The 22,178-nt window shown below is 49.9% G+C and overlaps 1 protein-coding gene across 2 annotated transcripts in view; it reads left to right on the top strand.

The window, feature by feature from the left end:
* The window catches only part of RAD23B (RAD23 homolog B, nucleotide excision repair protein), a 452,986-nt gene that overhangs the window by 412,011 nt on the left and 18,797 nt on the right, over nt 1-22,178 (top strand). Inside the window, exon 9 of one of the 2 annotated variants that reach the window (XM_069630819.1) lies at nt 9,555-9,752. The exons of the other annotated variant lie outside the window; for it this stretch is intronic. Within the exon in view, the coding sequence (XP_069486920.1) occupies nt 9,555-9,752 (198 nt within the window). The remainder of the gene's footprint in view (nt 1-9,554; nt 9,753-22,178) is intronic. 2 annotated transcript variants of the gene reach the window in all.

The following is a 22,178-nucleotide window of genomic DNA, read 5'->3' as shown; positions in this document are numbered from 1 at the left end:
TTCAGGATCATGGGCTACCATTTTCAATGCAAGGTCCTTCCTTTTGGCCTCAACTCGGCCCCCAGGGTCTTTACCAGACTCATGAATGCCGTGGCGGCCCTCCTCAGTGCGCAGGGCCTCCACATCTACCCATACCTCGTTGACCGGCTCGCCATGGCTACATTTCCTGAAGCGGTTCACCACTCTTCCCATGCCCTTATGAACACACTGCACGATCTGGGCTTCTTGCTCAATCTCAGGAAGTCACAGCTGCAGCCTATGCAGACTGACATTCCTGGGCCTCATCTGCGACACGTTTCCGAGAAGGTCTTCCTGTCAGAGGACAAAATCTCAGCCATCATGGGGCCACCGCCCACTTCCTCAGCAGAGATGGGCCCAGCTTATCTTCTGGCACAGCAGGGGGGCAGAGTCATCCACCCTGTGCCAGAAAAATGAGCCCTCACAGCGTGGTACCTGAGCAGGTAACACTTCGGTACCTTAGCCTCTCGCATGCCAATCTGGAGATCATACAAGGCGCCAGGAGGAAAGCTACCAGGGCCCTTTACAAGAGCAAATGGACAAGATTCTGCCACTGGGCAGGCTCCAAGGGAATCGACCCCTAGCCGTGCACTTTGGACGACGTGCTCTCCTTTTCGGCACACCTTGCTCATTCAGGCGTGCAGGTGGACACCTGCTGCATATACCTTGCAGCCATTGGGGCTTACAAGGAGGGCATTTTCTCCTCCTCCAACCCTATCTTCAAGCATCTGACGAGTCTTGTTGGGCTCTACCCGCCCGTCAAGTGACCGCACCGTGTGTGGAACCTTAACAATCGAACCAATCGATCCGTGGACATCAGGCTGGTCACCATCAAGACGGCCCAGCACCCTAGCTATTGAACTCACCTGAGGGTGTAGGTTGTGTCTGTGAGCCATCCCAAAAGGATCTTTAATGATTTAGTAACTAAGAGTGTACAGTATCGAGGTATATTTGTTACTTTTTATTTTGCTCCCTTCTGACGAAGGCTTATTCTAACTGACTGATAAGTACATTAATTGTTTATTCAAGAGTTTATTTGAATACTTGTCACTGTGAATCTCTGTGTAACTCCCCTACAGGTCACATTGACCCCTCTTGAGATAAGCCTGGCTGCTCAGCACGCTACCAAAATTGTGTAGTACAAGCTTATACCAAAGGTTGGGTTTCGTATACCTGTAGTCAGTTGTTGTAGTGCACCCAAAGGGTACTGCATACAAAATTTACCTAACATGCCCCGCTCCCCATGTTTGGTAGTGATTGCCTTTGAGGATAGCTTGGGTGTTACCTGCTTCTGTAGGTTTGGGGGCAGGCGGGCCAAAAAAGGACAAGCGGATCCTGCAGTGTCGGATCTGATGCTGCAGGGTAGCAAAATGCACAGATGGCAAAATGGTAAGTAGGGGGGGGGGGCTTTATTAGGGCGGTTTTGGCTGTGGCAAAATTGGCTTCGTGGCCCAATGATCCATGGTCAATTCGGCTGCAAACAATTGCGCCACGGCCAAAACGTATACATCCTTCACAACCCCTGGCATCATCCAATCACATAGTAAACCTGCCTGAAAGGTGTGACTTTGGACCTTGGGTGTGACTTTGGACCATGGGTGTGACTTTGGACCTTGGGTACGACTTTGGACCTCATGACTTTGGCACTAGACCACGATGCATCTTAGCACTGGACTTACTGGTGCTAGGGAATTATTCTGTTTTAGGCATCCGACTACTTGCCTGTATTGCTGTGGGTTTTGAATACTATGCTTTTCTATATTCTCCTAGGGGTGAAATATATATGTATATTTTATTGTAAGTGTGACAATATTTACTCAACGCTTTAATTGCTTACTGTGGATTTTAAAGGCCTAATCATTGCTTATTTGTGTACTTATCTATCTGGAAGTATTGGTGTTGCTCTGTGCGGACTCATTGTAGCCCTAGACCACTCTCACATCCCCTCCTAAGTCTAAGCCATATGCTACCTACCTTGATTGGGTTTGGCTAGGCTTCAGTGTCTTTCCTGTTCACCCTGATATGTTGGCCTCCCAAAATCCATCCTCATGGTGGATTTTGGAAATCTATCTTCTCCAGCATGGGGTCTGGCATGGATTCACATACTTGTGAATATGCCCCGTCGTCAGGCTGGTAATCCTCAGTAAAGAAAAAAATCAGTTTCAGTTTCTGAACGGTCTTTCTCCTAATAACAAATCATTGGTCTATGGGTATACTGCCCCCAGCCAATGACTGCCCTCTACCTTCGCCCCTCCTCTGGCAGCCATCTTCAGATTTTTACCACACGTTCAAGTGTTGGGGGTCCTTGTGGTTAGCTCTCGAGCATTTACTGCGTTATTGCATTTTTTTCAAAGAGTTTACTCTTATTTTTTATTGAGCCTCAAGCTCCACCGATTCATCTTCCGATTTAACGGGGACCCGTTTCGGAAATCTTCACGCCCCTCAAGGGCGAATTTTTGTCGAATTTCACTTCTTGGAGGATTCCAGAAGTTCTTTGAGGCCTACCCCTCGTGGTCATGGCCGAAGACAAAGGAGACTAGACGCCTCTGTTTAGGATCTGCCCAGGATGTGCAAGCGACTCACTGACTGGCTGGAGACGAAGAGCCCGGCGGCAGGTGAGCCCCGGCAACGTACTTCTCCCAAGAGTGTCTGAGCAGTCTTCTAAGACCTTTGAGGGCACTCCGGCGACGGGGCCCTGACATAAGACTAAGCACTGCGAGTCCACGGGCACTGGGAGCGCCATTGGTACCGGCTCTGCGGCTGCCAGGCCGGGCGCAGCATCGCCCACACTGTCAACCGCGAGCCAACACTCCGGCTCGATGAAAAGGAAGTCTGATAACCCGGGTAAGTTTCTGGAGACGGCCCGGTCGGCTCCGATGGAGAAAGCTAAGGGGCAGCGAGGCTTTGCCCCCCCCCAACCCCACAGTGAAGGCCTCGCACACGCCTAAGGTCGTGAAGGCCCAGATTCACCAGGCTAAGGCTTCGATTGAGGAAGTGGTAGCGTCCATGGCGAAGACCGCAAAGGCGGCCCCAGTGGAGATGGCCCCCAAGCCAAGAGTTTCCCTGCCCACCCAGAGGGAATAGTGTTTCCTGCCCATTGAAAAGACCCCCGTCAAGCCCCTGGCCGAGAAGGTTGGGGGGGGGGGCACGATAAACCTACCAGACTCGGATATCCCCTCCGAGGACGAGCTTTCGGGCCTCAAGTCAGTTCTTGACAAGAACTTCGTCGAGGTCACATCCTATGGGAAGGACCTCAACTAGGCGGACGTGGAGAGCGACAAGGGAGACGAGGAACGGCAGGTCGACGATGAGCCGGAGGACACCCCGACGCTCCCGTCGCAACTGCTGCCACCACCGACTGACAGGTCGGAGGACCTCTTACTAGCCCTGTACACCCTGTGCTCAGAAATGAGTACAAGGATGCCTTTGCCACAGGCTGATGATACAGCGGTGCCTGGACCATCAGGAAGCCCTCCATCCAAGCGGAGGCGGGGTCCATCCACCCCCACCCTGCCATCCTTCACCTCCGTCCCCTCCACCGAGGGACGACGGCGGCGACGACAGAACTGATCTCCCATCGCCCCCACCCCGGGCTTCTCCTCCCAGTGAAATTGGCTCGTTTCACGCCATGATCGCTAGGGCCTCAGAGCTTTTTCAGTTATCCCCCCGAAGAGCAGAAGGAGGGATTCCTTTATCAGCGAAGAGAGGCGAAGAGGAAGACCGTGCTCTCGGTCCTGCTGTTGGACGACATCTGGGACGAAGGGCTGTCCCTCCTGAAGAACCCATCCTCTGCCCTGGTGAAGAGAAACCGACACGAGAAGAAGTACCGGGTTCCGGACTCTGCACCTATGCATCAGAGCGCAGCCATCCCCGGACTCCATGGTCTCCGCGGCAACCAAGAAGAAATCTGCAGGGGTGACTGCATCGACTTCCACTTACCCACCGGACGGCGAGGGGGAAGAAGCTAGACACCATGGGCCGTCGGGTCATCTCTTTGGCGGCGATGACCATTAAGGCGGCCAACGCTCTCTCTATCGTGGCCCGCTGCGATGGGGAGCTGTGGTTTAAAATCACCCTCTCCTGGACTTCCTCCAAGAGGACGGCGGCCCTTGAAATCTTGCAAGAAGGCGAGGTGGCGTCGGATCACGGTGGCCACGGACATCGCCAACACCGGCTTCCGCCAGATGGGCAACAGCGTTTGCCTTGGCCAGTGTGGTTGGCTCAGGGCCACCGACTTCCGTCAAGACTTACATGCAAGGGTACTGGACATGCCCTTCGGGAACAACTTGTTCGGCAAGGCAGTGGACGAGTCACTGCAGGCGATCAAGGCAGACGCTGAGACGGCCCGTGCCTTGACATGCTCCATCAATGACCGGCCGTCTTTTCGGTCCTCCGGAGGCAGGTCACAGGGGGCCTCCAAAGGCTTCGGTGGCAGCTCTTCATACCGTCAAGCTGCCCGTTCCTCATCCCAGGAAGCCTACAGAGACCGCAACAAGGCCGGAGGACATTGTCGCCCAGGGGCCCAAGGTGGTAAGGCCTCGGCGAAGCATGACTGAGCCGGCTGTGGCGTCGGGGCCCCCACCAGTGCACCCCGGTGGGAGGCTGGCTCGCGAACTTCGGCGTGTGGAAGTCCATCTCCACCGACCTTTGGGTGCTGGATGCCCTGGCACACAGACACTCTGGATTTCCAAGGAAGTGTCCCCGTTTCCCACCTGTGGCCAGGAAAAAGAACCATATTCCGAAGCTTCTGCTGGAGGTGCGAGCAATGCTAAAAAAGATGCAAGAGAACTGGTCCCAAAGAGGCTCCGGAGTATACTCGCAGTACTTCCTCGTCCGAAAGAAGACAGTCGGTTGGCGGCCCATTCTAGATCTTCGCCGCCTCAACAAATACATAAAATCCCAGAAGTTCTGGATGGTCACCCTTCAGCACGTGCTGGGACAATTGGAGGCAGGCGACTTCCTGTCCTCGCTGCACTTGGAGGATGCCTATTTCCACATCCCCATTCACAGGGGACATCGAAAGTTTTTGCGCTTTGTGGTCCAAGGGCAGCACTACCAATTCAAGGCCCTTCCCTTTGGTTTGAAGTCGGCCCCAAGGGTCTTAACCAAGTGCCTGGCACCAGTGGCGGCACCGCTGCGCCTGCAGGGGATCCACGTCTACCCCTATCTGGACGATTGGCTCATCTGAGCGAGGTCAAAGGTACTCACTGTCGAACACACAGCGAGCACTGTCCGCCTGCTCACGGAACTGGGATTCTCGATAAACTATGCAAAGTCCTGCTTAGAGCCATCATAGGACGCTCAGTTCCTGGGAGCCAGACTCAACACTGTGGTGCACCTAGCTTCACCGTCGGACAGGATAAAGGCCATCCTGGGCAAGGTACAATGGCTGTTGACCATGAAGTTGCCAGGGTGAGGTCCATCAAGTCCCTGCTCGGCATGATGCTCATCTACCTCGTTCGGCTGTGCAGGCTGCGGATGCGGCCGCTGCAGGAGTACCTCGACGCCTGTTGGATGCAAGTGGTGGGAAGCTTCGAAGACGAGATCGCCCTCAACAAGACATTCCGTCGAGCGATTCGATGGTGGGGTGTCCGCACATCTAGCGGCAGGCACGGACTTTCAGACCCCAGTGCATCAGGAAACTGTGACAACAGACGCCTCCCTGGAGGGATGGGAGAAAAATGCACCGTTCTCCACGCATGAGGCCTTTGGCTCCCGGAGGAGAAGTCGTTGCACATCAACCTCCTGGAGTCCCAGGCTGTGTATTGGGCCCTCGTCATTCCTTCCATACCTCAAGGGCAAGGTGGTGCAGGTCTTCACCGACAACACCACCACCACGATGTTCTACATTAGGAAGCAGGGGGGCACCAGATCCCCAGCCCTCCAAGGAAGCGCAGGATCTATGGCACTGGGCCGTGCCCAAGGGATGTTCCTGGTACCCTTTCATCTGGCAGGAGTGAAGAACACGGTGGCCGACTCTCGGCAGGGAGCTGCGCTCTTGCCACGAGTGGGAGCTTCGTCAGGATCAGGTGGACCTGCTGTTTCGACGATGATCCCCGATCAGTCTGTTTGCGACGGCGATGAACACCAAGTGCCAGAGGTTCGCCAGCAGGTTTCCCTTACCGGGGAGCATGGGGGGGGGGGTGGTGTTCTCATTCCCCTGGGAAGGCCTGTTTCTCTACGTGTTCCAGCCGTTGCTTCTGCGACTCATCAGTCAACTCAGACGGTCCTGGTGCAGGATGATCCTCGTCGCACCAGTGTGGCCGAGGCAGATCTGGTACCTGGACCTTCTGGATATGTCCGCGTCTCCTCCAGTCAAGCTTCCGACAGACGCAGATCTTCTCGCCAGGGAAGGAGGTGATATTCTGCACCATGGTCCGGGGTTGCTGAACCTGCAGGCCTGGCTCCTGTAGCGCTAGAGTTTGGAGGATACAAGATCCCGGCGGACTGCAAGGAGGTGCTTGCCACGGCCAGGGCTTCTTTGACTCTTAAAGTGCTACGGACATAAATGGAAGAGGTTCACCGTCTGGTGCTGTGCACAGAAGATAAACCCTCTACGGATTATGGCCCCTCAAGTGCTGCCGTACTTGCTGTCGCTGGCCAAGGTGGGGCTGGCACACGCTTCTATCAAGATCCATCTGGCGGCTATCTCCCGCTACACCAGAACTCCGGGGAGATTGTTGCTGTGGTCGCATCACCTGGTCAAGGAGTCCATGAAAGGACTTTTCCGTTCGTTCCCGCCGGTAAAGGCTCCGGCCCCAGCGTGGGAGCTCAATGTGGTGCTGACAAGGCTCATGTGTCCTCCGTTCGAGCCTCTGCATTCGGCACCTCTGAAATTCCTATTGTGGAAGACAACGTTCCTGGTGGCCATTACCTCCGCACGACGAGTGAGAGAGATCCAGGCCCTCTCCTGTAGGCCTCCATACTTGACTTTCCACGCAACGAGGGTCGTGCTGAGGACGCACCCCTCCTTCATGCCCAAGGTGCTGTCGGACCTCTATCTCAACGAGCCCTTGGTGTTACCGGTTTTCTTCCCATCGCCGACTGAATGGACTTTACACTCGCTGGATGTGGCTAGAGAGCTGAAGTTCTACGTGGACCGCACAAAGTTTTCAGAAGACCTCACAGCTGTTTCTGAACTTTGCCCCTGTGAACCAAGGGAAGGCCCTCTCCAAGGCTTCCATCTCCAGGTGGCTCTCCGGCTGCATCACCCACTGTCACCGGTTGGCAAACCGACTGTTGCCCGGCTGTCCAAGAGCCCATTCGACCAGAGCGATCGCTGCTACCACAGCGTTCTTGTCTGGTGTGCCCCTGCTGGACACGTGGAGGTCGACGCACGCCTTCACGAGATTCTACTGCATTGACCGGGATTTCAGGGAGGAGTCCAGAGTCAGCCAAGCAGTGCTGCGCAACCTGTTCGCCTGAAGGTGGGCCTCGTGAGGTGGTAAGAGTTGCTTAATGTTGAGTTGATGAAATGCTTAATGTTGAGCCTTGCCACCTCCTGTGGTTGTGCATGTGTGTATTGCTTTGTATTCTTATATTCATGAGCGTGTGAATCCATGCCAGACCCCATGCTGGAGAAGGAACAAGTTACTTACCTGTAACTGTTCTCCAGCATGGGTCTGGCATGGATTCACATGCAAACCCTCTGCGGCTCTTCACTTGGTCCTACTGCCACTTTACGTGCTACCAAATCTGAGGATGGCTGCCAGGGGAGGGGCTTAGGGAGAGGGCAGTCATTGGTTGGGGGCAGTATGACCCAGAGATCAGTGATTGGTTACTACTAAGAAAGACAGTTCAGAAACGAAACAGATACTGATTTTTTTTCTTTACCGAGGATTCCCAGCCTGACGGGGAATATTCATGAGCATGTGAATCCATGCCAGACCTATGCTGGAGAACAACAGTTACAAGTAACTTGTTCCATAGCCCCCAAAACAAATGGACTTATCAAGGTAAGTGGCGAAATATGGATTCACTTCCCGCCAAGTCAGGAAAGGTTCTACACAAAAGCAAAGAAGTAGGGTGTCCCATTGATGACTATGTTGGGAAAGCAGCGAAAAGAACAGTTTGCTCTGGAAGGAGTATTTCAGTAGAAAGAAGTCCTTACCATAAAGCCAAGTTCAAAGGAAATGAAAAGAACAAAAAAAAGGTCCCTTTACTATGGGAAAGCAGATTCCCCACAATTTATTTGCCTATGTGTGATTCGTTTGTGTACTGGAGGTGGTGGGTGTATACTGTGATAGATCCAAGTGCTGGCATTGTGGATTCTGAACAGGACTAGTGCATAGAACTGGTGATCCATTTCCCCCCCCCCCCCAACCAATAGCATTAGAATGTATAGTTTTCCACAGTTTATAGCTCTGACATTCGCTTAAGAGCGTGAAAGGTCTACACAAAGGCTCTTTTGCTGTTTCACACACTGTTTTGCTGTGTTCTTGCTCTAGTACTTTTTTGCGCTTCTGATTACTTATTTGCTTGTGTAATGGAGTATATGTTCCAGTACACACCTGTAGTGTCCTTTTGCTGTACTATTTTGTACTCTTGGGCTGAGCTGTGCCTACTTGCCAGCCTTTTCGCCTCCCCTAGTGAAGCAGACTGCTCTGCTATTGCTACGCTTTAGGGGTTTTGGTAGATTTTGTGGAAATTAGATGACTCCAGAGTAGGAAGAGATGGGGGAGCAAAGAACTGAGCAGATAGACTACTTTAGTGTGTTTTCTGTATATCTGAATTATGGGGTTTGCTGCGATAGTCTCTGAAATTAGGGTCCGGCAGCTGAAGGAGGAGGATCACGCGATTTAGAGAACTGGTTTCGGAATTAAGGGGTGACATCATCACTTTCCTAGTGTACAATGGCATATTTCTAACCTCTGACTGCTAGTGAGTGGCAGGCAAATGTATGTGCCTATTTAGCGATTTAGGCTGCAACGTTTCCACAGAAATACTCTTAATACAGTCCCCTTTCCAGAAATGTAACAGTTGCATGGATACTGACCCATATTTCAGCGCTTGTGTGCCGTTTGCTGAGATGTTGATCACCTCGGCTAGATTTCATTTTCATTCTGAATCCAGCATATGTAGCTTTAAAAGCACCTGTCCATGCTTGTATACTTTTCCCTTTTATTATACTTCAACAATGATCTGTAATTCTGATCCAATATGAGGCATATTTCTACCTGAGAATCTGGTGAACGTGACCTGCTGGTAAATGAATGATTTTGCTGTAGCTCAACTGTCGAGTTTGAAAAGGAACACTGCTTTAATTTACATTGCTGAGCTTTTTGTAGGTCATAGGCTCACAAACTAACTTTACACTTAATTCTCATTGTAGTGCCTGCCTGGTGTTCAGATTCTTTAATTGATTTGAGATTGATGAATAATTTTGTATTGGTCTTAACGCATGCATGTTTAAACCTTTGAACATGGTTAAGAGAATGTTAAATCAAAAACGTTTAAACAGCGAACAGGACGGACCGACAATGCTTTATTGCAATTTGTTGTATCTTTGTTTCCTTCTGTTCCCCGATGCACCACAGCAAATCAGCCAACACCAGGAGCAGTTTATTCAGATGTTAAATGAGCCAGTTCAAGAGTCCGGTGGCCAGAGTGGTGGTGGCAGTGTTGGAGGCAGTACTGGTGGCAGCAGCAGTGGTGTGGGAATGGCAGGAGACTCTGGAAGTGGTCACATGAACTATATTCAAGTAACTCCTCAAGAAAAAGAAGCTATAGAGAGGGTGAGTTGATTCTTGTACATAAGCTCAAGTGAATGTTTACTTTTTCAATTTAAATTAAATAAAAACCACATCATTACTATTTTTAAACATTGGCAAAGCAGATAAAATAAAAGTAAAATCCCTACCATAGGCCAGTATCGTAAGTGTTAAGGCAGAATGCCATTTTGGGGGATTCTGCAGTCTTAGGACCCCTAAACATTTTTATTTTTCCCCTTGGATTTGTTGGGTCCTCTTACCTCTTTTTGTGGTCGGTAGCTTCCGAATTCACCTGTCACTGCACCCCTTGGTACCCCACATGGCTCCTAGGACAGGAGTTTACTAAAGGGTGACTTTATCACCCTACCTTGATTTTGGACAGTAGGCTGGAGGAAGCCGATGTTTGTTTTTTTCTTCACCAGGGGCACAAGCCAATTTACTAAATAGTAGCCCAATGTACCTTTTTGGCAGTTGAGATATAAATGTTTTTTTTTAGTCCTGAACTCCTGTTTGTTTTTGTGGCCTTTTTTTGTTCAGGAAAACCATGAGGCATGCTTAAAATGCACATTAACTAATTTTGAGCCAAACCCTGCATCATCTGTAATGTTTTGTGCTGGCTTATACGACTGGTCTCTGGCCTTAACCATACTATTACACATTGGACCTCATTACAAGTTTGACAGTAGCTTTGCTGGTAAAACCGGCAGACTGCGGCCAAACTAGCAAATATTTCCGCCCCCTGGCAATGGGGAAATACAGGGCCATTACAACCCTGGCGGACCCTGTATTTCCCCATTGCCAGGGGCCGAAAACTTTTACTCCCATTCGAGCCCCATAGGGCTTGATGGGAATGGGGAGGTGGGATGCACCGGCTCCATTCAGAATGGTGCAGGTGCATCCGACATGTTCGCTCGCGGGTGCCGTTCCGCCCGGCAGGCCAGTCCCGGTGGGTGAAAAGGCACCCGCAAGCAGAACTCGTAGTTTGCCGGTCCGGTAACTACGGTACCGGCAAGCTTACCGGTACCGTAGTTACTGGACGAGCAAACTTGTAATGAGGCCCATTGTGTGGACTGCCCTGAATGAATTGCTGGTTTTATGGCCAATCGGGTTACCTGGCTGCTGTAACAATTTTTCAAAGCCCTGCTTTGTGCTCCCCCCCCCCCTATTCAAGGCACACATGCCAGCCCCTCTGTGGATTGGATATCTATCGGGGAGACACTGTTCCTAATTCTGGCAACATTTTGGGAGTGCAGGTCGTTTACTTGGCTGCTGCAGGATTTTTTTATGTATAAAAACTGTTGCTGTATTGTTGGCACCAGATCTGGCCGTACTGGCTGGCCCCTTTGTCCTGGGCTTAGCTCCAGGTAAGTTTTTCATTTGCTGGACAGCCTTCCTGGACTGTCCTCGTCCTGCTTGCTGACTGGGCCTGGCTTTCCGTACTGGAGCGGTTTTCTGTGCTGTTTTACCTTGTCGAACCATTTTACTGCCTGGGTCTCCCGCCTTGTCTGAAACTGCCATTGCCTGGAAGGGTATTGGGACCACAATATCCTGCCCAATCGGCTCATCTCATCCAACCTGGGTCGCCCTCTGCCAGTTGCCCTCTACGTCGGACAGTCTTCTGCTGGTTGGGTACCTTTCTTTGTTCTCCATGCTACTGTAACCTGCTTTGACAGGTACTTCAGTCTTCCTGCAGCTACCTATTCTGTCCTTTCAACCGGATTTCTTAAATGGCTCTGCAAAAGACCGGTTTAGTCTCCTTGCAGTATACTTTGCTGCAACAGTAATTAGTGCTTACCTCTGAGACTTGGGTTATTCTTGATACTTGCTCCCATGGTCAACCGTTTCTGCAGGTATGCTTCAACCATGTTTTCTCATTAATTTGCGTTGGGCCTAAATCCTGCTGGGCTGAATCTCCTCCTGAGGTGTGGGATTGTGTGCCACAAATAACTCTGGAGGCTTGTCTGACGTTTCAAGGGGTGCTTATTTGAAGTAATACAAAGAGATGGGCTGGTTTTTTTTTTTAGGGGATTTTGGGCATACTGAGGGCCTTAGGGGACTTTGGTACTAGGGCCGCCCCCTCTCTTGACTTACCTATACCTCCTCCCAGTTAGTATTAGCGAGCAGTGACGCCAGTCTGTCTGATCTAATTTAGGCTACAGATGATTTCCCTAAATGATGGCTACCTCGCTCCCTACGTGCCTTCTTACTTTCCACCCCTAGATCTGCTTGATGTTCTAAGGGAGTTTCAGGTTGGTGCCAGCTTTCACATTGTCACTCACTGCCAGCACGCACAGCCTCACCTTACCTACTCTGGCATCCCAAGATGCTCTCCTTCTCACCACCTTATCATCCCACTCGCACCCTAAGATCTAGCTCAGCCGGCCTCCTAGTAATTCCTAAGACAAACTCAGTCAGGCTAGGTGGATCATCATTCTCAGCCCTGGCCCAACCCTGTGGAACTCGCTCCCACCCCACATCTGCCTAACTGAGGATTTAGCGTCCTTCCGAAAACTACTGAAAACCTGGCTCTTCCCCTAAAACCAACCGGTTTTCCAAACTAACAGCATCACAATGACACCGACCCTACGAACTACCTGATGCGAGAAATTGGCAGCTAATAAACTCGAATGTAAACTAGAAAGACAGAACTAAACAAGTAAAGTAGATCAAAACAGTGAAGTGGATAATATGAATAAATCATTGGGAAAGTAAGGAGATGTAAACCGCTGAAATGGACATAAAGAATGAGGAAGGAACGAAGTGAATTGGCGTGGATGAAATCATTGGAATGGATGAAGCGTATAGAACAGATGAATGCACTGAGTGGAAGAGTGCATGAGTGGAAGAACAAACGACTAGATAGATCAAATGAGTATGGAGACCGGATGAGTGTATAGAATAGATGAACATACTAAAGTGGATGATTGTGAAGAGTGGTTAGGTGTGTAGAGCGGACAAGCGTGTAGAGCAGATGAGTGCGTAAATACAGAGAAGCGAATAGAACGCAGGAGTGCATAGAACTGATGACTATAGAGAGTGGACGAACGTATAGAGCAGACAAGCGTGTGGAGCGGACGAGCGCGTGGAGTGGATGAGTGTAACGCCTGATCTTGAACGCCTGAAACGAATAAAAGTGCATAGAACAGACTTGATCGCATAGAATTGCGTGACGTACTTAATATGCCTTGGAATGCAGAGAACATTTGAAAGAGCACACATCCCATCATACCACACCCCACGCTTACTCTCTTCCTTACACCACCACTCAACTAGAACACAGTGCTACTATGACACCATTCGGTATAACTGTTCTCATATCAACATCTCCCGCTCACTCCCCATCACTCTATGTAAACACTGCTGGTTACACAGCCCCAGCCAAGCGTTCTCCTCAGGCCCAACGCAGCCACACTCGGTCTGGATAAATCCTGCCAGAACGAACACATACTCCTGACCTCAACCACCACACCTACCACTATGAAGCAGCCACTACACGAATTCAGCACCAGCTGCACACATACCTGGTGCGCACAGGCACCTTTGGACTCTATATTGACCCGAACTTCGGTTCCCAAAGGTGTTCAACCTACCAGCGCCTTCAGACCACAACAATGGTATATAAGGCGCTATTTAAATGCAAAATTACATAACATAACTACTATCCACTGATCTTACGCTTTGCCTTCTTACTTCCACCTTTTTGATACCTCATTTCCATCCTTCCTACTGCTCTGCCTCCTAGTCAGTGCTACCTCTCTGCTACTACTTCCACGTTCCTGCTTTTATCACTACTCCTACTCTTCTCCCCACTACCTCTTCTTTATTGCAGCTACCACTAATCCCCTCCTCTACTGCTGCTACCACTACTGCTCTGTTAGTGCAACTTCCCCCCTTTCTCTCTACACCACACTCTACTGCTACTCCACTATCTCTAATTGCAAATAGTACTTCTGCCTCTCCTCTTACTTTACTGCTACTTCACTCATGCCTTACTCTCACGATCAATCCCTCCACAGACCCCTCTTTCTCCAATAACCTACATACTCCTTCCGCACTCTACTCCTCTGGTCTCTCGGACATACTCCTTCACCTCCTGTCGTCACCCAACTAACTCGCAGCCCAGACAACTGCCAGGCTTATCTCTTAAATAGCCCGCCGCTCTTCTTAACCAGGCTTGGAGGGGTGTGACTGGGGAGCACTATGAGGAGGGCTGAGAAGGGCTTGTAAGCCCTGCCCATTCTTCCTGCGGTATTGACGTGTTTTGGTGAGGGGGTATCTGGTGGATTAGTGGGGCTTTATTGTTATGGGTTCCAAAGTCCTTTAGTTATCGTTTAATACATCCCTGGTGGACTAGTGGATGTCTGCATTTTTGTGGGCTCCATCAGCAGCCTGCTGCTCAAACAGCACTCCTCCTGATGCTGCTCTGTGTGGCATCCTCTGTGGGGCTGGGGCCGATTCCGGCTTCCCCTCTCTGAGCGCCTGCATCCTATGACCACAAAAGTGATGGGTGGAAGGTTTTGAATCTGAACCACTGGCAATTGCTCTGGGCAATCTTCCACACCACCGTTTTTTAGCCTGTCTGCACCATTGCAAAAGGGGTCCAGCCATGTGCAAATCAGCTGCCGCCACCAATGGTAGCAGCCCAGCCCGAACTGCTAGGCCAGGTCCCCTCTGCACAGAAAACCAAGCAACCCCAGACATGCATCCTATGGCAGCTGTTGGGCAAGATTGTATGCAGTACCCATTGGCTGCACTTCAACAAACCTGACCTCCTGGCAATAGGAATCCAACCTTTGGTACAAGTCTGTACTGCACAGGTTGGTAGTATGGTCGAGTAGTCAAGCTTCTCTCAAGAGGGGTCAATGTGAGCTGTAGGGGAGTTACAGAGATTCACTGTGACAAGTATTCAGATAAACTCTTACACACAAGGTTTCTTGATTAAACATTTAATTTATCTCAGTCAGTTAAGCCTTCTTCACAAGGGGCAATATAATAGTAACACTCAAATACACTTTAAACAAAAAACACACACTCTTAGTTTCTAAATCAGCAATACTTTCTCTTTTGGGATGGCATACAGACACTACCTACACCTTCAGGTGACTACAATAGTTAGGGTGCTGTTGACATGAATATATCACTGTTGCATTTAGACTATTCTTGAGAGGAGTGTCAAAGAAAAGAGGGTTCAGAATAAAACAAGTATTCACACAATTATTCTTAACCAGGTAAGTACTTTCAATAATCCCCCAATGCAAAGTCAGTTAACCCTTTCCTGGAAGGAAGGCAAAAACACATAAGCATGGGAGAGAGTCATTCAGGGAGCCAGGCCAGCGAAAGTTAAGTTAGCAAAAGTCAAGGTGAGCTGAAGCACTTCTTGCACTTAAGTAGAAAGTCTTTCAACAACCAAAAGAAGCACAGTGCACAAAATCACATTAAAATACATGAGTGGGAAAAAGGGTCTCGCTCTCTCCAGGTAAAAAAAAAAAATCAAGTCCTCAAAATTCTGCAAACTTGCTGGGGGTCTCCAAGGTAGAGGGAATTAGCACATTTCTGGGAATTCTCCCTAACAGTAGCTCTGCTGCCTTGCGGCACTGATGCAGCTTTACCAGGAGAGGCTTGTAAGAGGCCTGCCCGAAGACACTCCTGCAACTTGGTGGGGCTTGGGAGACTAGTTCCCTCCCTCCCCTGACAGGTCAGAGTTGGAGGCCCTGTCACAGGCGCTGAATCTTGAATATATTCCTGACTATATGCCTGGATCTCTTCAAGTGGGTCTTTGCTAGTGTCACCTGGGCCTGCCATCTCTTCTTATGGATAGAATTGGGACTTTCTCCAGCATGGATTCACATGCTTATGAGTATTCCCTGTGGTCATGCTGGGAATCCTTGATAAAAGAAAAACAATTTCACTTTAAAACTGTATTTCTCCTCTAACTAAACCAATCATTGTCCTCTGGGCCATACTGCCCCGTCCAGTGACTGTCCTCTCCCTAAGCTCTACCCCTTTTGTCCATCTTCAGATTTTTACTGCACGCTGCTCCCCAAGCTATTTTTGGGCAATTTCATATTTTTCCATAGAAAATTGAATCAATTTGACTGATTTTTGCCTATAGTTTTCGACCAAAGGACAGCTGCCGACAGCGGGGATCCACTCCTGCTGAAGATCTTCATCCACTGTTAGATCGTCCATCGAAGTTCTGAGAAGGCTAGGCCTTGGGCCTACTTCGTTCCTTTCAACCTTGTCTGAGCAGGAAGAGGAAAGCAGGAGCCTTTAACTCTACGCAAAGTGTAGATTGAGGCACTTATTCGTATAAAATTGACATAAAAAATGCATGTTTTGCTTGCAACCGGACCACGATGGGTAAGGGATGCAAGGTATGCCGTGGTTTCTCGAAAGAAAACCAAGAAAGATTGCTACAGCAGGCTGGAAGCATGGCTCAAGTGGAGAAAGGCCATTGACTCTTCCTCCAGGCAGCGTCATGCCTGACCCACGACCGCATGGTCCAAGGAACGAACTTCCTCTGGGAATAGGTCGAGATCCTTTGAGGAGGATGCCCACCCGTGGGGGTCCAAGAGAAGGCCAAGCTCTGCTCTGCTGGATTCGCTGCTGATGTGGCTCCCAAGTCAGGCAGACAGTTATCCCCATCAGTCTCCACAGTGAGCCTGCTGACAAAAGGGGCCTTTTGTGAAGAGAAAGTACCTTACACCATCCAAACTCAGTTAATTAGCGGACAAACCGACGAGGGAGAAGTCCGGGGAAGACCAGTCAAAACAAGTTAAGTCTGCTCTGCCTTCCAAGTCAACTGATTCGACGACATGCCAGACTAGGGCATTGTCAACGTCCACCACGACAGCATTGAAGGAGAGCGGGTCCATGAAAGTTGTGCCTATGGCGCCCAACACACATGTTCCTACTCCTGAGGCATGATACAGCTGCAGATACAGCGACTAAGGCAGTAGGCACCCTGCATCAGTCCAGAAGCCTCCTGAGAAGGAAAGGGAGGACAGGGCGAGGACTAGGCACCTCCAATGGAATCTCCACGGGATGTGGACCCAAGGGCTGCTCCAGGAAAACCAGGGCAGATTTATTCAAGCTCCGAAGATGGCAACAATGATTTTCCTGATGACTACTATACAGACCACAGAGGAAGAGAATCCGAGGGTAGTGAGCCTATGTCCCCTGCACACAAAAAGAGGCGTGTCAGTTCAGACCCTACTCCACTGGCTCCTTTCACTCCTCAACCAAGGGATGTGTTGCTGGATAGTCCAATGACTCTACACACTTGTTCCGAGAATGGGGGTTGTTGGGGAGGATTCTCAAAAATGTGCAAGTTCCTTTCTACCTTAGAGACCCCCAGCACTTTTGCTGGACTCTAGGACTTTTTAATTTTTAACCTGGAGAGAGAGACCTTTTTCCCACTCTAGTATTTTTCTGTGATTTAACACTGTTTCTTTTCGGTTTTGGAGTCTGACAAACTCATAGGCATCATATTTGCATTGACACACAGCACCTTCCATGCAGTGGCACAGGGAAGTCTTAGATTTCCCAAAGGTTTAAATACCTTCTCTTGGATAAACTGTTTCCAAGAGCAGTAAAATGAAATTGACTTTACTCATAATTTGTAACTTTCTAGACCCAGCACACACTTACCCCAGGGTGCTCACTCTTACCCCAGGGTGCTGGAGGTGCTACTTGGTATCCCCTTTGTCTAGTTTCTCATCTAACATTTTTATGTTACCCTTTCTACAATTAATGGCTGGTGGCAATGGTTTACTTTTTACTACCATTGGGAGTTTTTACCGCAGGCTGTGTTCGCAGCTGCAGTAAAGCACACATGGGTGCCCATTTTGTCAAAATGGCCCCGGTGGTCTTTTTTGGCCCTTTCTTGCTGGAAAGGTCCTTCTTGAGATGTACTTTGCACACAAAACCAGGTTTGGTCCCTTTGTTTTGTCTGGCAGTGGCAGGAAGTGAGGGAGGAGCCTGAAACTCCCTGTGCTTAATCCCATTGGTTACAGGAATGCACCCAAAGGTGATTGGCCGGCTGGCTGTTCGGCAAGGACAGTCACCCTGCTGTGTGATTGACAGCGAGGCTGAAATGAATGGGAGAAACCTGCATAAAAGGTGAGGCTTTTTGGCTTGGAAGGCAGAATCGACCACTGGACAAAGGAATCTGAAGAACTTGGAAGACGCCTGCTGCAACTCCTGGACCGTTGGTTTGCCCGATGAAGCCCTACTGCTGTGCTGAAGCGCTGAATTTGCCTCGACTAGAGCAGCCCTGCAAGGTAGTCTCCCCTTCAGTTGGTGGAACCAATCAACTCCAAAGTGAACTCGTTTCGACATCCTCTCGGAGCTGGCTATGCTGCTGCTGCTGCTGCTGCTGCTGCTGGGACCGAAGTGCCAGGGAGAGGAACACCAAACGGAGTGCTTGACTTGTAAGACAGACCTGAGCTGCTCCAAGTTCCTCCGGACTCCCAGTAAGCAGGACTGACCAAGCCTGAGCCACCTCAACAGAGTGCTGGACCCCAGATGCGAGGAACGTCCAGAGTGGTATCTGTGAGACGACCGTGGTGCTATTTGCTGAGACGCGAGGAGCTGAAACCGCCAAGTACTGCTGAATAGAATTTGGTCCTTTTCTGTCGCAGCCCCCCACGTTGTGTTGCAGGAGTCCCCAGAAGTCCTCCCTCTTGTCCCCACAACTGAGGCACAGGAACAGAATCTGCAGAGCCACACAGGAACAGAATCCAGCTAGAACCATTTCTTCTAACCAAAGGTACTGTAAAGTTTGAGAAGACTTACCACTTGTTGTAGCCTTACTTGATCTCAGTTGATTTGTCTTGGTTGCTTCTGTAGAGTTGCTTGCATCTTCTTCTTCTCACAGGCCTTCCAGCTTGTGACCCTACTTTTTCTACACAGAACTCTAAAACATTGCGCAAGACTTTTACTAACCTGCAAGAAGTGTTTCAGCTCACCTAGACATTTGCCCAATTGACATTGGCTGACCTGGCTCCCTGAATGACTTCCCTCCCCTGCTTGTGTCTTACCTTCCCTCCAGGAAAGGGTTCATTTACTTTGCATTGGGGCGGTTCAAAAGTACTTAACTGCTTCAGAATATTTGTGTGATCTCTTCTGTTATTCTGAAATCTCTTTACTTAACACTTGTCTCAGTATTGCTGTAAATGTACCAGTGATATATTAATGTCCAGTGTCCTAGCTATTTAAGTCACCTGAGGTTGTAGGAAGTGTCTGTGTGCCTTCACAAATGGGTATTTGCTGATTTAGAGAAACTAAGTGTGTGCATTTTGGAGTGTATTTTTGTGTTACTATTAAATTGCCCCTTCTGAAGAAGGCTTATTCAAACTGACTATTAAATCAATACTTGTTTAATCAAGAAACCTTGAGTGTAAGTGTTTATTTGGCTATTTGACACTGTGAATCTCTGTGTAACTCCCCTACAGCTCACATTGACCCCTCTTGAGATAAGCCTGGCTGCTCAAAATGCTTCCAACCTGTGTAGTACAGACTTATACCAAAGGTTGGGTTCCTATTGCCAGGAAGTCAGGGTTGTTGTAGTGCACCCAAAGGGTAGTGCATACAATCTTGCCTAACAACATTGGCAAAGTCTTTCTTCGGTACATGTTTGAATATTTTCTCCTGAACCCGTAAGAGTTTCGTTGGAATCGAAGATGACGTAGACGGCGTCGAAGCCATCTTCGATAAATCTCTTCATTTTGGAGTTGAAGCAATCGGTGCTGATGGCGTCGTCAAAATCGTTGGAGATTGAAGTTTTTTTGCTTCTTCGCCGGTATCGTTGACGGACTCTACTCACGAGTCAATACCTTAGACATCTTTTTATCGTGTCGAGTATGTCGAGTCTCCGATTTACTACTTGTCTTCGCCAAAGTAGTTTTTGGCCTTCCAGTCTCGTCCAAAGAAGCGACCAGGGTCTGGCTCTTGCGTGACTCTTGAGGGGGTCGAGGCCGCATTCTCAAAGATATGCATCCTCTCTTCCCCAAAAGCATTCCATTTATTGGGGGAATCCGACCTAGTCGGGCATTTTATAACCTTTGTGGAGGGACCAGATGACAAAGAGGGAGACCTATGGTGTCTCCTTCACCACCTTTGAAGAAAACAAAGATTGTCTCGACCGACTCATCGACCGGGACCTCTTTGAATGTTTATGCTGAGTGGAGTCCTTAAACTCACTGGACTTTTTATACTCCTTCAAAGTAGCCGTTGGCGCTTCCCTCCCCACCGCCAATTTACCTCTGCGTTCGCTGAGAGCTTTTTCAGTCATAGACTGATAGGACCCACAGTCGTCGGACCGGTGGCCGGAACCCAGACACCAAAGGCAGACACGGTGAGGATCGGTTATCGAAATTTTCGCCCTGCAGTCTTGAAATTTTTTAAATCCCGACCTGCGGGTCGAAGACATTTTACAGAAGATAAATGAAGCGTGCCGTTTTTACTCGCGGCACAAGCTACTGATACTACTGGTGATGTTGACACGCCACGGCGGCCCTCGAGCGACATAGGTGCCACAACATCGCGCACAGCGCCCTCTGCCGAGAATTGTTTTTGCGAAGCAGGCGAGATACGAATATCGTTGAGGAATACGTGGGAGGACACCATCAATTCAAACAATAGTTACAGGTAACTTAAACCTTTTCCAGCATGGGGTCTGGCATGGATTCACATAATCATAAATAACGATTACATAGCAGTACATATACGCAACCACAGGAGTTGGCAAGGCTCAAAAGAAGCAATAAACAGTCACCACTGGAACAGACTCGCCTCCAACAGGTTGCATAGCACCGCTTGGCTGACTAAGGATTCCTCCCTGGAATCCCTTTCGACACAGTAGAACCTTGTGAAGGTGTGCGTGGACCTCCATGTAGCAGCCCTGCAGATGTTGAGCAGGGGCACACCAAAGAAACGCTGTTGATGCTGCGTTGGCTCTGGTGGAGTCGGCTCTCGGCTGGCCTGGCAGTGGCCTGCTAGCCAGCCGATGACTGCATGATGCAGCCGGAGAGCCACCTGGAGATGTAAGACTTCGATGAGGCTTTCCCGTGATTTAAGGTCCAAAGTTGATGAACAACTGAGAAGTCTTCTGAGAATTCTTTGTGCATAGCACCTAGAACCTCAAGGCACAAGCAACATTCAGCGAATGCATGGCCCCCCTCCACTGGCGACTACAGATTCGGGAAGATGGGTAACACCAAAGGTTTGTTGAGGTGGACAGTACCTTTGGCATAAAGGTGAGATGTGTACGCAGTACCACCCTTGATGCATGGAAAGACCAGTAAGGCTGCTTGCAAGAAAGGGCCTGGATCTCCCAGACCCAGCTGGCCGAGGTGATAGCCACGAGGAAGGCCTTCCACGAGAGAAACTTGAGCAGAACTTGATGCATAGGCTCAAAAGGAGCTCCCGTGAGCTTAGTACTACATTGAGCTTCCAAGCTGGGGCACGAGCCTTCACTGGCGGAAAAGTCCTGAAGAACCCCTTGAGGAACTCCTTGATGAGTCTGTGATCACAGCGAAGGTCTACCCAGAGACCTGGTGTACCGGGATATGGCTGCGAGATGCACCTTGATAGTTGCGTTAGCCATTCCTACCTTGGCCAAGGAAAGTAATTATGGTAGATGTTGTGGGGCTGTGACGCGCAGAGAGGTAATCTTCTGAGCCCAACACCACACGTAGAAGCGCTTCCATTTATGGCCGTAGAATTTCAACGTTGACGAGGCTCTGGCCAGGATGTCCTTGCTTTCTGCATGTAAAGCATACCCTACAAACTATAGGGCTGCAGGAGCCATGCCCCTGGGTTAAGCGACTCCGATCATGGGGCAGAATTGCCCCACTCTCTCTGGTCAGATGGTCTGGCAGCCTGATGGATTGAGCCACTGACAGACGCAGCAGGTCCAGGTACCAGATCTGTCGCGGCAACGAGTTTGGCCCTGCTGTGGTACTATCTGAGCGTGTTGATCACGCTTAGCAGGAGTGGAAATGGAGAAAGCGTACAGGAACCCCTCCCCCCCTCTCACGGGAACGAGAAATCGTCCCCATGCTTCTTGGCTGAGGGAACCTGCTGGCGAACCTTTGGCACTTGAGTTGCCCCCATTTGTCGAACAGAAGATCTGCCTGGTCCTGGCGAAGCCCCCACTCATGGCAATGAGTAATCCGCTCCCTGCAGAGCAAGTTCGCAATGGTGGTCTTGACACCACACTGGGTGAAAAGGGACCAGGAGCATGTCCCAACGAATGACCCAGCGCCACGGATCCTGTGCCGCCTCGGAGAGTGCCAGCGAACGGGTTCCTCCTTGTTTCCAGATGTAGAACATGGTGGTGTTGTCTGTGAAGATAGTCACCACCTTGCCCCTCAACGATGGCAGACCAGACTTGAGGGCTCAGAATGTGGCCTGATGTTCCAGGAAGTTGATGTGGAGTCTGTGGTG

Source organism: Ambystoma mexicanum, chromosome 6q (assembly GCF_040938575.1).
Source record: "Ambystoma mexicanum isolate Mex_15411 chromosome 6q, UKY_AmexF1_1, whole genome shotgun sequence".
Classification (NCBI taxonomy): domain Eukaryota; kingdom Metazoa; phylum Chordata; class Amphibia; order Caudata; family Ambystomatidae; genus Ambystoma; species Ambystoma mexicanum.
This window is presented reverse-complemented; position numbering and strand designations above follow the sequence as displayed.